The following is a 15,906-nucleotide window of genomic DNA, read 5'->3' as shown; positions in this document are numbered from 1 at the left end:
ACAGATTTGAGTTTAAAAATAGAAGACACCAACATCCTGCTCGAATATTCCCTTCTTGTCCAGACCGTTCATTTTCAAATTTATATAGTGACAGAAGCCTTATTTCAAATTCTTTTCCTTAAACCACAAGAGATCAGAAGAATACCTCTTGTGTCTCTAGTCTCCACAGGGCGGCAGCTGATATGTCGCCCTCCTTCCTGTTACTGTGGAATCACACCTCCAATAAACCAATAAATCTTAGCAGATAAGCTATTTAAAAAAAACAGTTCTGGCTTTGCACAGCAGTGAGGGACTGTAAATAACTATTAAATCTGAAGCCATGTAAAACAACCTTAATAATCAAAGGGAGAAATCACAATTGTTCTGTGACTTAAGTTTTTTTGGCAAAACATTACAAACTCTCTTATAGTCAGTTATAAAGGCTTAAGGAAATGAAAAAAAGAGTAAAACTGATATATATTTAGTACATTGTCATTTAAAACATTAGAAACATCAAGAATTACAGTGTTTTATTTCTTTGTAAAAATTATCAGGTAGTTTGAACAGTGTATGCTGTCTTCTTATCACGTTTGTTATGCTTTGGTGAATTGTTGTACTTCTAAGTTTGAATCAACTTCCAACATTTTATTCTTTGAACTCTTAATATTGTGAAATCTCTCTGAGAATTCCTTTAATTCTTTAAATATTTATTATTTGGCTGCTCTGGGTCTTAGTTATGGCATGTGGAATCTTCTAGTTGCAGCACATGGGATCTAGTTCCCTGACCAAGGATTGAACCTGGGCCCGCCTGCACTGGGAGCACAGAGTCTTAACCACCTGACCACCAGGGAAGTCCTGAGAATTCCTTTAGTGTGAAATGTTTTACTGGTATCACTTCCTCTGGAATATCTTCATACTTTTGGTCACACCACTGTACTCGTTTATGTCGATAAGTTTGTTTTCACTAAGTTTCTCTAGCTACATAGCTAGAACCTCTCAAATAGTAGCAGGGTCAACAACCCCACAGTCAGCTATTTCTTCTATAAATACATTTGCATTCACATTTAACTTGTCAATGTTATTATTTTTCTTTCTCTGCTGCATTTTCACCTCTTTCAGACAACTCTGTCTTTTAATTATCCATTTTTTATTAAAGTGTCACACAGGCTTATCACTGGAAGAAGAGAAGGCAGAACAACTATACTCTTTAATGTGTGTAGGTGAACTGGGTAACAGCTGCACAGTGAGCAATCAGCAACAGACTTTGAAAGAAGTGATGTGATTGGCCACCGATCATGAAGTGCATCTGCTATGAACACAGTGATTTGTGAACTGAAGAGCCAGCAATGGATGGATGTGAGAGTTGGACTATAAAGAAAGCTGAGCGCAGAAGAATTGATGCTTTTGAACTGTGGTGTTGGTGAAGACTCTTGAGAGTCCCTTGGACTGCAAGGAGATCCAACCAGTCCATCCTAAAGGACATCAGTCCTGGGTGTTCATTGGAAGGACTGATGTTGAAGCTGAAACTCCAATATTTTGGCCACCTGATGCGAAGAGCTGACTCATTTGAAAAGACCCTGATTTGGGGACAGATTGAAGGCAGGAGGAGAAGGGGACGACAGAGGATGAGATGGTTAGATGGCATCACTGACTCAATGGACATGAGTTTGGGTAAACTCCGGGAGCTGGTGATGGACAGGGAGGCCTGGAGTGCTGCAGTTCATGGGGTCGCAAAGAGTTGGACACGACTGAGTGACTGAACTGAACTAAACTGAGCCAGCAATGAAATCTTTACTTTAGGCAACTAAACCCAATTAATGTCCCATAGCAACTGAAATTTGAACAGTGTACTTGGGAGACTGGTGTTATTTACTAAACTGTGGTAATTAAAATTCCTGCGTGTGGGGACCATACAAAGGAACGACTGTTTGTACTCCAGATGCATTCCCATCACAGGCTTCCTTTCACATACTCCTCCCTCTGTCCACAACACTCGCCCCACAGCTATCAAGCTCTCTTTCTCATCCTTAGGCTGGGGGCTTAAATACCACCTCCTATGAGACTCCTTCCCTGTACCAAGTAATCTCTGCTTTGGCTTCATTTTCCTCAAAACACCTATCACAATTTTTAATACAGCAGGTTGGCCAGAAAGTTTGTTCAGGTTGGAAACCAGAAGGAACTTTCCGGCCAACCCAATCTATTTGTATCTGTCCACTGCTTACTTTTTTTTTTTTTAAGGTCTTTAAAAAATGTATTTATTTATTTTTGCCTGCATCGAGTTTTAGTCACAGCACATGGGATCTGTTATGGCATGCAGACTTCTCTCTAGTGGTACTCGGGCTCCATAGTTGTGGTGCCTGGGCTTAGTTGCCCTGCAGCATATGGAATCTTAGTTCCCCAACCAGGGATTGAACCCAAGTTCCTTGCATTGGAAGGCAGATTCTCAACTCCTAGGCCACCAGGGAAGTCCCTGTTCACTGCTTACTTTTAATCTTCCCATTAAATTACATGACCCACGATGTCAGAGGTCCTGCCTGTTTTGTTCATTAATATATCCCAGTGCTGCTTGCAATGCCTGGAATATAGTAGGCATTCAATAAATATTTCTTAAGTAAATGAATGATTGAATGAGGTAGAAGTAAATCAATTTGTATAAGAAATTCAGCAGATTTCTGGGCATGAATTTAGAGAGATTCGCCATGATGGATTCTTAAGGCCCTGACTGAAGTCTGATGACCAAAAAAGATACCAAAAGTGCCCCACCCCCAAAAGAATTAATGTTGGGGCAAGAGCAAGTGTGGGCTGTGGTCCAGGCTGAACACAAGGCCTAAGAGTCATGGAGGAGAATTGATTGCAGCCTGGTATGTTGCTAAAGCTGAAATTCCCTAAGGTTCTACAGTATTTGCACTGCTGGGAAGAATAGTTGGACATATACACATGAAACAAAAAAAAGCATTATAACCTCGAATCCTACAGATAGTAGCCTGAGACAAGTGCAAAAACTAGAAAACTGGTGAGAGTACCTGGTGGATGAGTTTTTGTCCATAGCACCATGAGGGTCAAATCAAAAATACATTAATAATGAACTATACCAATATTTCGGAGAAGGCGACGGCAACCCACTCCAGTACTCTTGCCTGGAAAATCCCATGGACGGAGGAGCCTGGTAGGCTGCAGTCCATGGGGTCGCTAAGAGTCAGACACGACTGAGTGACTTCACTTTCACTTTTCACTTTCATGCATTGGAGAGGGAAATGGCAACCCACTCCAGTGTTCTTGCCTGGAGAATCCCAGGGATGGCGGGGCCTGGTGGGCTGCCATCTATGGGGTTGCACAGAGTCGGACACGACTGAAGCGACTTAGCATACCAATATTTTGGTTACCTCTTTCCATGAACCCCTTTGGACAGAATAAGTTCCCAGTGTTCTTGGGGACAAAAAGATTGGAGCAGTAGATCCTGTCCATCTGTCATACCAGCCTGAGCGGGTTTGAGTGATTAACTGGAAATTTTTTTTTAAGTTATATCTCACCTGGTTAAGGGGTTCATAATGTTTACACCATTGAAAAACCATTAGAGCAGCCACCACCTTTTCTCAGTTCTATCCAGGAGGTGGGGCAGGAAATGTTGGCTTGGGAAAAAGACCTGTTTTTCATAGATATCAAGAGCTAACCAGGACAGTTTATCACTGGAAGGAAAGCAAACACAATGGTTCCAGTTTAAATTCCTATCCTGTTTACTGTCTCCTCATAGACCTCCCCTTGGCTCCAAAATGGAGTTGCCACACCTCTTTCCTGAGCTACTCAAAAATTAATGGAAAATTGAAAACCTCCACAATTGTACCATGTCAAAATACCTCCATTACAGGCACCTTCCTTTTTTTTTTTCTTGTTTGTGTTAAGCATTTCTTGCTCTCTGGTGATAAACCCACATTCTAGTTAGTTAGCCAGATAAAACTGCTGACCTAAATGGCTTTTAAGTTCTCATAGAGACCCTGTGCTTCAGTTGGAAGCAGCCCAGTCTGGTTCATGAGCACCCAAACCAAGGCCAGAATCACTATTTCAGTGTTCCCATAAAATGCCTGGTCTCTTTGTACTCAAGTGTGTCTCCTTGGTAAACCAGCCCTAAACCACATTATCATTCTTCAGCCAACACGTAACAGGGAGGATATAGTATTGGAGAAAACAATGAGAAGCATGTATAGATTTTTCCATCAAAACTGTCATGGCAATCGGGTTAAAGCCAGAGCTTTTGAAAAAAGGCAAGACTCATTCATCACATTAATTTTATCCCTTCAAAAAATAATTACAGATGTTTTTCAACCCTAGATCACTGAATGCTAAGAAGTTAGGCCAAGGTAATAGTAGACCCTTGTGTTAGCTTTACCCAAATATCTTCCTAGCTAAAAAATGGAAGAGAATTCTCTACTGGCAGAATGAAGCCTTTCATTGCTAGAGTGCATTTTCCAACTCTAGTAAACTGTTTGGAGTCTGGGGGAAGACCTGGATGTGTTCCCTTGTATAATTGTATTTTGTTGGAAGAGAAAGTGCTTAATTTGAGTAAAATGTGGTCAGTCAGAAACAGACTTTGCCAGAGTAGGAAAAAACTCAGTGTTAAATGATATTTTGATCCCCATGGAGAATTTGAGATAAAGACTTTAGCTTCTGGAGGCATAAGAGAGGGCCAATGGATGATATGGCAGAGGTTTTTTGGTTTCTTTAACATTACAGACTGATACAAAAGGCATACTTTCTTGGTGTTTTTTTCCTTCTTTACTGAGGTATTTTGCTTATCTTTAAAAGGGGGCGGAATATTGAATAAGGGTAGATTGGCCAATTTGATCAGTGTGGAAGGATCAAAGTCATCAAGCAATGGGATGAAAAGAGCTGCTGCTGCTGCTGCTAAGTCACTTCAGTCGTGTCCGATTCTGTGCAACCCCATAGACGGCAGCCCACCAGGCTCCTCTGTCCCTGGGATTCTCCAGGCAAGAACACTGGAGTGGGTTGCCATTTCCTTCTCCAATGCATGAAAGTGAGAAGTGAAAGTGAAGTCTCTCAGTCGTGTCCGACTCTTAGTGACCCCATGGACTGCAGACCACCAGGCTCCTCCGTCCATGGGATTTTCCAGGCAAGAGTATGGAGTGGGGTGCCATTGCCTTCTCCGATCATTTTCCATTTTTGGCCTTAAATCCTCATTTGAAAAATTAAGAAAATGAACTACAAATCAGTGATCCTTCATGTCTTTGTCTTCCACAATAGTCATGAAGTTCATATATACAAGATTTCCCACAGGCCACACTGGAGCCAGCTGAATTCTCAGTGGCCGAACTTTCATTTCATCCCGTTGTTTCCATCTCAGAAAAAAAATATGCACTGCATATTGCAGTGCGTGCCAGGGAGAGTGACTCTTTTTTCACAAAACCCTTGAAAATGATCCTTATTGATCTGGGAAATCAAAGCACAAATTGTTTCCAAATTTCTGTATTTTTAAACATAATGATAATTTATTAATAAAAATATACTTGCAGCCTTTCTCACTGTTGCCACATGGTCGTATGCAGTATAAATTACTACTGATAACTGGGTGACTAAAGGATGTCAAAGCTAACTTAGATTGTCAGTATTCTAAAACTGCAAAACTTAGCCCTCATCTGAAAATTGAAGACTGGGATAAGGATTAGCTTCATGTAGACTTACTATTAAAGGGCTGGAAACCAGAAACTGTTGAAAATCTGTGGCCACCTCTCTTTCTTTTATCTTGGTTAAATTGCTAAATTACTAAAAATAACAAACTAGAAATAAAACCCCAATTCTACTCTTGGCCAAGGGAAACATCACGACCCCATTCCTTTCTTGGTCTCTTGCCTTGCAGAGTTTTCTGAAGTCAATAAATATGTTTTTTTAAAGGCCTTTACTTTTAGTTATGAAGGAAAATGTGAATAATCAAAGAGGACTGTCTTCTCTCCATGACATGAGAGCACGGATGGCCTGTAATGTCTGTGTCTGTGTCTGTGTGTCCACGTGTGTGTAGATGGGCATGTGTGTGGGATGAAGGGAACTTAATGAGTTCTGTAAGCCCTTAGAGAGGTCTGGAATGAAATACCTGAAAACCAGTCACCTCCGGCTCCAATCCATAACCTCCACAGAATTGGGTGGCTTAACTCAATATTCTCTGAAGAAATTTCTATTTGTGAGATGAAATTGAACTGCACTTACAAATGGGTCTTTTCTGATAAAGAAAGATATTTTTTTAGTGGTTCCTTTAAAAGCTGTGTTTCTCATAATAGGCGACAAATCATAGAATACTGTCTATTATCCAAACACAGCCAGGCTCTCGAGCCTTGTTTGTGAGATGAAAAGCCGATGGATTTGGGTGTTTTCGGCAGTCTTGGTGTCTGATCATATTGATTTTGTAAAAAAAAAAAAAAAGAAAGAAAGAAAGAAAGAAAATTGACTAAAAATGATTGATCTGGGAGCCTGTGTAGATGGCTTTAGCCTCACTCAAGTGGTTATTTTATCACGTCCATGGCCATATGGCTGCTCACTTCAAAACTGTGAAGCCCCAACTTGTGGCATTGCCAAACCCTAACCATGTATTTCCTACTGCTCTCTAGTGCTAAACGCAGGTGGTGTATTTCATAACAGGGACCCTCCACCGTTCCAAGAGAGATGGGCGGGGGGTGGCTGGGGGGGTTGAAAAAGAACCTGAATCTCTGAAGAAGGCTGAAAATCAAAGTAAAAATACCATATAGGTGGAGATGACAAGAAGATTTTCTCTGTTGTTAATGGGTCATCAAAGACTGTAGGTATTATTGAGTGCTTGCTAAGTCGTTTCAGTTGTGTCCAACTCTTTGCGACCCTATGGATTGTAGACCATCAGGTTCCTCTGTCCATGGAATTCTCCAGGTAAGAACACTGGAATGGGTTGCCATGCCCACCTCCAGGGGATCTTCCCGACCCAGGGATCGAACCTGTGTCTCTTATGTCTTCTGCATTGGCAAGCGGGTTCTTCACCATTAGTGCCACGTGGGAAGCCCCAGTAGGTGTTACTGGAGATCAGCAAGTTTGAATTCATCTAACTGGTAGTGTGGCTCACTAAAAGAGTAGGAAAGAAAAATACTCACACCACATGAAAATGACAGCATTTCCATGTTAAGTAGTCATTTTTCAACAGACTCATTCTCTATAGTTTCTAATAACATGGGTGATCCGAGGCTTTCGTATTTTCAAATGGCCAGTATGGATTTGAGGTGATTTAGTCTTACTTTTGCCTCAGTCCTGACTCACTGTGAGAGACAGCTAGCCAGGATTTTCAGAGTCATAGTCTGGCTACTGGATATAGAAAATAGAATGTTAATAAATACCCAGAAGTGCCTAAATATTTGTTTCTTATTTTTCGTTTTGGCTGCGCTGTATGGCATGTGGGATCTTAGTTCCCCAACCAGGGATCAAACCTGTGCCCCCTGCAGTGGAAGTGTGGAGTCTTAACTACTGGACCACTGCAATTTCCTACCTAAATACTTGGAAGAGGTTTTAGTAGCAAAAATTTTACTTGTAATAGTGTTAAAAGGGGGGGGGTTCCTTGGTGGCTCAGATGGTAAAGAACACAACTGCCAATGCAAGAGACATAACAGACATGGGTTCTATCCCTGGGTCAGGAAGATCTCCTGGAGAAGGGCATGGCAACCCATGCCTGGAGAATTCCATGGACAGAGGAGCTTGGTGGGCTACAGTCCATGAGGTCACAAAGAGTCAAACACGACTGAGTGACTAACACTTTCACTTTCAATGGTAAAAAATCATCACTGTGATTTTCAAAGAAAAGTATAATTTTAAGCTCCAAGCTTTGGTTATTCATTCAGCTGATTATTTCTAGCTCAGTGATGAGCCTTTGTTAAAAAAGTATGGAATAAAATTTCATCACACTCTTAATAGATGTAACTCAGTGGGATGGAATGATAAAATAATGAACACTTGCCTGTCACTTTACAGTTTCCACACAAATTATCTTACAGATTACTGCTAGACTGTGAATTCATGTGTCTGGAATGAAATAACTTTTTATCTTATTTACCGCTGTATCTCCAACACCTTGCTTAGGGCATGGCACAAAGTAGGCACTCAATAGCTATTTATTAAATAAATAATTGAACCACACTGTGATGTAGGCAGAACATGTATTACACTTTCTCTCATTTTGTAAGTGAAGCAATGTCAAAGAAAAGTTTAGTAGCTTGCTCAGGGTCATATAGCCAATAAGTGGTGGTGACAGGCCTTGAACCCAGTTCTTTAGACTCTAAACCTGAGCTTTCCTCTGGCTTCTATTGTCTAGCTCTGCCACTAACTAGTAAACCTCATTATCTCTCTGGACCTCATTTGCCTTATCTATAAAATAAGAGAAGGCGTTATTCTGTAGCTCTGAGGTCCCAACTGCATCTAATTCTATGGGTGTAATTTACAATATCATTTACTATGTCATTCTGGCTTCTGAGTGGTGCTAAAGGTAGAGTCCAGAGAGTCCAGAGCTGTCAGGTGGCCCAGAGAGGGGAGGCCCAGGGCCACTTAACAGTGGGAGAAAACTTCAGACTATAAGCTTCTAACTTTAGGAAGTCATTGAGGTCGTTTTGAGATTGGTTTAGGTTGTCAAGAGGCACTGGGAAAATTCTGATTGTTAACAGGCAACTACTCCAGAAGTCTTCTGGGAACAATGTCCAAATTTGAGAGCATTGTTTCCCCGATTAACACATCACCCCTGTCTCCTTTCCTGGGGGACAGGCTCCACACTGCCTTCAACTGTGTGCATGGACAATTGACTAATTCTGAGCATGATGTAGCTTTTTTTTTTTTTTCTTAAATATTTATTTTTATTTATTTGGCTGCACCATGTCTTAGTTGAGGTATGCAGGATCTTAGTTCCCTGACCAGGGATTGAACCTGGACCCCCTGCATTGCAAGCTTGGAGTCTTAGCCACTGGACCTCCAGGGAAGTCCCAGGATGTAGCTTTTTAATGAATTCATTGGAGACAGCCTCCTTTCACATGCTAACAAAAAATTCAGAAATCGATTTTAAATTTAGATTTTCTTTTAAAAATATCATTATCATCATCACATACAAGGCTTCTTTCCAGCAGCTTGCAAGTAAGTCATTCTTTTGGGGTCTGTTTTTTTAAAGAATGAATCAATCCCCATGCTCTAGAATGATATATTGTTTTCAGGCTGACCTAAATACAAGCAGAAGGCCCCATGGAAATTAGTTTCTCTCATTTCCTTCAGCCACTTGCTCCTTTAGAATGTACACAAATGGAAGATGTCAAGAACATTTAGTCTGTTATACCTGCCACAGTCCCCCCATCCCAACCCCACCCCCTAGCACCCCGTGAAATCTGATTACAGGGGATTGAGAAATGAAAGCTCAGCTGGAATTAGAGAGAGCTGTCTACAATAAGGATAGAACTTGCCACTATAACAGAAACACTATAGCAGAAAGCAGCTTTAGGAGGTGGCACTCCTCTACAGAATAGAACTTCATTTATCACCACGGCTCCTAAGTCAGACTCTAGTCTCTGGCCATCACTTACCGAAAATTTCGAACCACGAAATTGTGACCATTTCTAAGAGCTGCATTGTTCAACAGGGTCCTTAGATGAAACAGCATCTTCTTTTGATTGTGTAAAGGGTGATTCTGTGCTGTTGAAAATGCCGCACCAAGGTAGCCAGTGGGGTCCACCTGAAAGCTAAGAGTGTTTTCGATCACAGTGAGAGAGCAAAGGTAATATTGCCCTTCAACTACCTTATCAAGTTCCCCAGTCTAGAGATAGTGCAGGGCAGGGTCCAGGAGCATTTGAACTTTAAGCCATGCTCTACCATTGTGTATTTTTTTTTTTTTTTTTTTGGTGGTGTTGGGGGTTGGAATCCTAACACTTTTGGTGCTCAGACTCCTCATTTTTCATAATATATTTATGCTGTCACATACTTGTACCAAATCAATTGACAAGTACTCATTGAGCGTATAATACATGCAAGAGACTGCAGGGCTGGCTGCTGCGAAGGTACACAGAAATAACTCATTCAGAAAATGCGAATTGGCAATGCAAAACCCCAGATGTAGACATGACATCCCTGAGTATTTCCAGTAATAGCACTTTCCTCCCTCTAAGCCTCAGCCCATCCACAAAAACAAAGAGAAAGACGTGCTCTGGAAGGTGGTTTTTTTTTTTTTTTTTGTGGCAAAAAAGCTGGAGAGGGGCTGGAGATGGAGTAAAAAGATCTCAAGCCTGGAACTCCCATTGTGCCTTGCACATAGTAGGTCTTCAATAAGTAAGGAGCTGCCTATTAACTCCTGCAGAAACCCATCATCTGCATAAGTGAGGAGGTGGGGTACCAAATGTTCCTCCCCTTGCAGCCTATCTGGGCAACTAAGGGGCCAATCCAGAGGTTCACCCTCACTCATTCATTCATCCGTAGTTGTAGATCGGATGTTTTAAAAATCTGTTCTGTGGCAGATACTGGGCGAGACTGGAATTTCAGGGAAGGAAGATGATCTCATCTTTGCAGACTTTAGAATTTGGTAAAAGTCATAGATCTGTAAATAAATACCCGTAACAGATGCCTATAGGGGACACCTTATTGGAGACATCCAGGTAAAGTGCAACCTCATCACAGATAAGGGAGAACTCTGAGCTGGGGAGGGTGGGAGGCAGAGTAAGAGGGCAAGGTAAACACTTGCTTGATGTTTGTGGAATGCAAAAAAAAAATTAGTGTCATTTTAAAACCAACTATGACCACTTCAGGGGTAGGGAGGGTTGTGATATGATGTTATAATTAGTAGCAGGGAAATTTATTGACACGATTTCCTTCTACTCACAGAGAATGAGGTGGGATATAGAGGGAAAGATTGAAATCTCCAAACCTCTGCCACATCTTCTGTTCTGGAAAGACTATTCCAGGCAGACTGTTTGCAGAGGCGGGGCGGGGAGTGGGGGGGTGGTGGTGGTGGTGAGAAAGCAGATAGTGAACGCACCACGTGGGAGACGAGATGGCAGCTCTGTTTGAAAAGATCGCTTTAAAAGCGTTGTTGAAGTGACAAAACTGGCCTCTTGTTGGAGAGCTTTTAGTGAACAGATCTGATCTACCTAATACAGGGAAGGAAACTGGGTGCTTGTAGGGAGTCACGAAGAGAAGTGGGCAAACTGCACTCAACTGCATGCTGATGTAAAGCCCACCTCTTCAGTCAAGGATGCTACCCACACAAACAATTCATCTGAACAAAGCTCAGGGAGAAACCATGCAGTCTGCCATGCCACATGGCAGAGAACGTGGGCAGCACTGCTGAGATGCCAAAGTGACTCACAAACCCTCATCCTTCTATGCAGGTAGGAGTTCAGTCTCCCAGAAAGGACTAAGAAAAGCTTACCCTCCACTTAACCCCCAGAGAAACTGGAAGAGAGGTGCTGTACCACAAGTGCGATGAGCGTAAAGGTCATTTCACTGAATCCCAAAAGACAAGCTGTCTCAATGAACATTTGGGTCACAGGTGGAAAGACAGCATACAGGGTTTGCCATCAGTCCTCAGAATTCGTCCAGGCGCTCTTACGGACCACCCCCATGACTCCTCTAATTCCACTTCAACTGCCGGCTTTGGCTTCTGACCTAGTTCCTTTGTTCACCCAGCCCTTCATTCATTCCCTCTCCTTTGCCACCACCACCAGTAGGCTGGGGCTCTGTGCTGGGCGGGCTTTGAGGGATACAGTGATAACCAGGAACGATAAGTCCTTTCCCACAGGGAGTTCACCATTTGGAATGACTCCAGAGCACAACTTCTATCTCTGTCCCCTGACCTTGTGCATCCGCACCAAGAGGGTAGGGCTTATCCCTTGTGCCCTTGCTTCAGGCCCTTTGGGACCTCCAGCTTGGAGAGTCCCTCATCCAGCTTCCATTACTGGTGGTTGGGGATTAGGTGGGGTTCCTGGAGGAAGTAGCACTGATCCTTGATGAACTGGAATGAATTAGGGAATTGTCAAAACTGGAGGGGGGCTACAACAGATAGACCCAACGGAACAAATAGGGTGTGTGGGGTAACAAGAATTAGGGGAGTGGATCCACTCTATCCTTGACCATGTAAATGAAGCCCTGCCACCACCAGGCCCACTATGAAAAACACAAAACCATAGGCATCCATGTCCTGTTTGTATCCCCTTGGTATTCGGTCTTCCCCTACATACCTGCCAATTCTTTTTTAAATTTCCTGACATAATATTTTATTCAAAATGAAGGAAATAGAGAATAAGTCTATAATTGGAATACACTATTTTTCTATTGTCTTTTTTCCCATAAATGATTATTATTGTGATTACATTTATTGATACCTATTATTAATCACACCATAATAATGAGTGATGATTATTATGGTGATTTCAGATACAAAATCCTTCCTTCCCCCAAAAGTTTTCTTCTACTTGAAATTTTCATCCATAGTATCATTGTTTGGGATTAAGCATTACTTCAGATGAAATTTATTACATAAAATGCATAAAACAGCAACTGGTTAGGATAATACTGGCATAGAAATAAGCTTTAAAAAATCATTTGTAAGAGTTTCCTAGGACAGAGATCATGGTGAGGGGGTGATGACTTTTGTTGTTGGGGAAGCATACCTGCCACTTTTTTTTTTTTAAATTCTGGATTTATTGTTCAGCATGCAGGTATCTTAGTTTCTAAGCCAAGGATTGAACCTGGGCCTCCTTCAAGGGAAGCACAGAGTCTTAACCACTGGACCACCAGGCAAGTCCCCTGTCACTTCTTAATGCACAGGCCCATAGCTGTCTGGCTGAGAATAAAGTCCTCATATTCCTCAGTCCTGTGTGGCAACCATGAGGCATGTTTTACATGCTCTTCCATAGGTCCCCAGTGGGACTAAGCCCTGATCGCCCACAGTAGTCACCTGACTGTCAATTCACCCTCTATTAACTGCCTTCTCTTCACTGTCTTACTTTCCTCCATCCCCTACCAGTGCTTCCTGGGATCATCTCCCAAATAAACTACTTGAACCCAAATCCCTTTCTCAATATCTGCTTCTATGGGAACCCAGTCTTTGCCCAGGTCTACCTTCTTAAGAGTTTTTCAGTGCTCTGCTTCTTACTTGTTTCTTCAGGGCCCTCCTATCTCTGATTTGGGCTTTCAGTGTCAACATCTTTGTATCCTATAGTATTTCAAACACTCTCAGGTCTGGTCCTTGTTACCCTGTACCTGGTGGTATGCTGGTAAATATTTAATAACCAGCTCTTCAAAAAAGAAAAAAGTTCTGACTTGTGGCATTGACCAATTTGTGTGGTATAAATGTTCCCACCGTGGACAGCTTCAGGCTACAAAGTGACATCACTGAACACAGAGTTGGGAAGAGAGGTGTAAGATTGGCTCTTGCAAGTCCTTGTGAGCTGACAACTCCCACCCAGAAAGGAGGATTCTCTCAAGACTGGAAAGGAATAATGGAACCAGATTCTTGAGGGCCTTGAAATCCAGATTATGGAATTAAGAATTTAATCTATCGTCAGAGGAAGATTATTAAAGTTTTAGAGCTGGGGCAGACAGGGGGACATATGCCATTGTCTGCATTGTGTTTTGAAGGCTTTAATCCAGCAGCACTGTGTAAGAAGTACAGTGGGGAGAAAATGGAGACAAAGAGAGGTTATTGTGTGGGATTAATTGAGAAAGTAGCATTGGCATATATGCACGACTATGTGTAAATAGATAGCTACTGGGAAGCTGCTCTATAACACAGGGAGCCTAGCCTAGTGTTCTGTGATGACCTAGAGAGATGGGATTGAGGGGGTCGGAGGGAGGCTCAAGACAGACAGGATATATATACATATATATATGTGTGTATATATGTGTGTGTGTATATATATATATATATAGTTATGACTGATTTGCCTTGTTGTACAGTAGAAACCAACACAATATTGTAAAGCAAATATCCTCCAAGTAAAGGTAAATAAATAGAATAATAAAGGCCTGAGAACATACTGCTGCTGCTAAGTCGCTTCAGTTGTGTCCGACTCTGTGCGACCCCATAGACGGCAGGCCACCAGGCTCCTCTGTCCCTGGGATTCTCCAGGCAAGAACACTGGAGAACATACTAGGGCTGTGGAAATGGAAAACTAGAGATGGATGGAAGAGAGATTTAGGGTTTAGAATCCACCTATCAGGACAATTGGGTGGATGGTAAGGGAAGAGAGATGGAGAAGTTAAATAGACTCCAGGATTTCAAGTGTATTCTATCACACTAGGTCTAAAATTCCAAATAGCTAAATGTCACCATTAGGGATATAAAAATCATTTCTTGACATTTAGAGCTTGTAAGTATCATATATGAACTTGCAATATTTCTTTGAAATTGCTACTGCACTTCCCTAGTGAAATCTAAGCACTGAAGAGGGAATCAATGTTACATAAAGGAAAGAATTATGGGAAGGACATTTGAAGATCAAATGTGATCTCTGGGTGAGTCACTAATGGTGAATTTGGCCAAGTCACTGGACTCCTCTAAGACCCTCAGAGTCTTTATCTGTTCAACTAAAGGTTTTATCAAAATGGGCTATGACACTGGGAAATTTTAACATGCTAACCAAACATGGGCTTCCATGGTAGCTCAGGTAGTAAAGGGTAAAGAATTCGCCTGCAATGCAGGAGACCTAGGTTTGATCCCTGGGTTGGGAAGATCCCCTGGAGAAGGGAATGGCTACCCACTCCAGTATTCTGGCCTGGAGAATTCTATGGACAGAGGAGCCTGGCAGGCTACAGTCCATGGGGTTGCAAAGAGTCTGACATGACTGAGTGACTTTCACCTTCAGCTTCAACCAAACATGGGGTTCAGTGTCTAAAAACATTGACATAGCTATTTAGCCAAAGATCTATTACAAATCTGAGTTCTGTACAAATAAGACATATGGCTGTTAATTGCAGTGAGAGGCTCTGTTTATTTCAAAGGGTTACTATTTACATAAATACTATTTATGGCGGGTTGTCTAGAGTCTTTAAGATCCTAAGAAACCACAGCATTTGCATGCAGTACACGCTTCAGTTACAAGCTCTGTTGGGTTGTTGCCTGTAGTTTGTCTTCCACCGGATATGAATAAAGAAGCATGTATCTGTCTGAGACCAGTAGGCATCTTGTGGCCATGAGGAGAAGCAGCCTTAGAATGAAACTGTGGTTTGGCAGAGTGAAAGAAGAAAGGAATCTTGATCATTTATGACATCATTGAGTTGTAAAATCAACCAATCTCACACTCTTCCTACCACTGGACACCTTGTTATGCATTTCTGTGCCGTCTATGCTTAGTGGCTGTTGTGTCCGACCCTTTGCGACCCCATGGACTGTAGCCCACCAGGTTCCTCTGTCCATGGGATTTCTCAGGCAAGAATACTAGAGTGAGTTGCCATGTCCTCCTCCAGGGGATCTTCCTGACTCAAGAATCGAACCCAGGTCTCCCACATTGCAGGCAGATTCTTTACCGTCTGAATATTGTGTTGGCCACAAAGTTTGCTTGGGTTTTTCCATAAGATGTTACAGAAACACCTGAATGAACTTTTTGGCCAACTCAATAAGATAATAGGGGCTTTTTTGGTGGCTTAGTGGTAAAGAATCCAACCACCAATGCAGGAGACGCAAGTTTGATCCCTGGTCCGGGAGCATCCCACAAGCTGAATGACAACTAAGCCAGTGTGCCACAACTGCTGAGCCGGTGCTCTAGAGCCCAGGAGCCAAGTCTACTAAAACCCGGGCACTCTAGGGTCCATTCTCTGTGAAAAAAGAAGTCATTGCAATGAGAAGCCCAAGCACTGCAAGGAAGTGCAGCCCCCGCTTGCAGCAACTAGAGAAAGTCTGCACCTAGCACAGCCAAAAACATTAATAAAAATAAATGATAAAATTAT

The 15,906-nt window shown here is 42.1% G+C and overlaps 1 protein-coding gene across 1 annotated transcript in view; it reads right to left on the bottom strand.

Annotated features, from left to right (window-relative positions):
* The window catches only part of OTC (ornithine transcarbamylase), a 72,980-nt gene extending 63,200 nt beyond the window's left edge, over positions 1-9,780 (bottom strand). The window contains exon 1 of the mRNA XM_025276087.3: positions 9,555-9,780. Coding sequence (XP_025131872.2) covers positions 9,555-9,631 — 77 coding nt within the window. The 5' untranslated portion in view covers positions 9,632-9,780. The remainder of the gene's footprint in view (positions 1-9,554) is intronic.
* Between the last annotated feature and the right edge of the window lie 6,126 nt (positions 9,781-15,906).

This window comes from Bubalus bubalis, chromosome X (assembly GCF_019923935.1).
Source record: "Bubalus bubalis isolate 160015118507 breed Murrah chromosome X, NDDB_SH_1, whole genome shotgun sequence".
Taxonomy (NCBI): Eukaryota; Metazoa; Chordata; class Mammalia; order Artiodactyla; family Bovidae; genus Bubalus; species Bubalus bubalis.
Note: the sequence above shows the minus strand (reverse complement) of the source record. Positions and strands in the feature narration are given on the sequence as shown.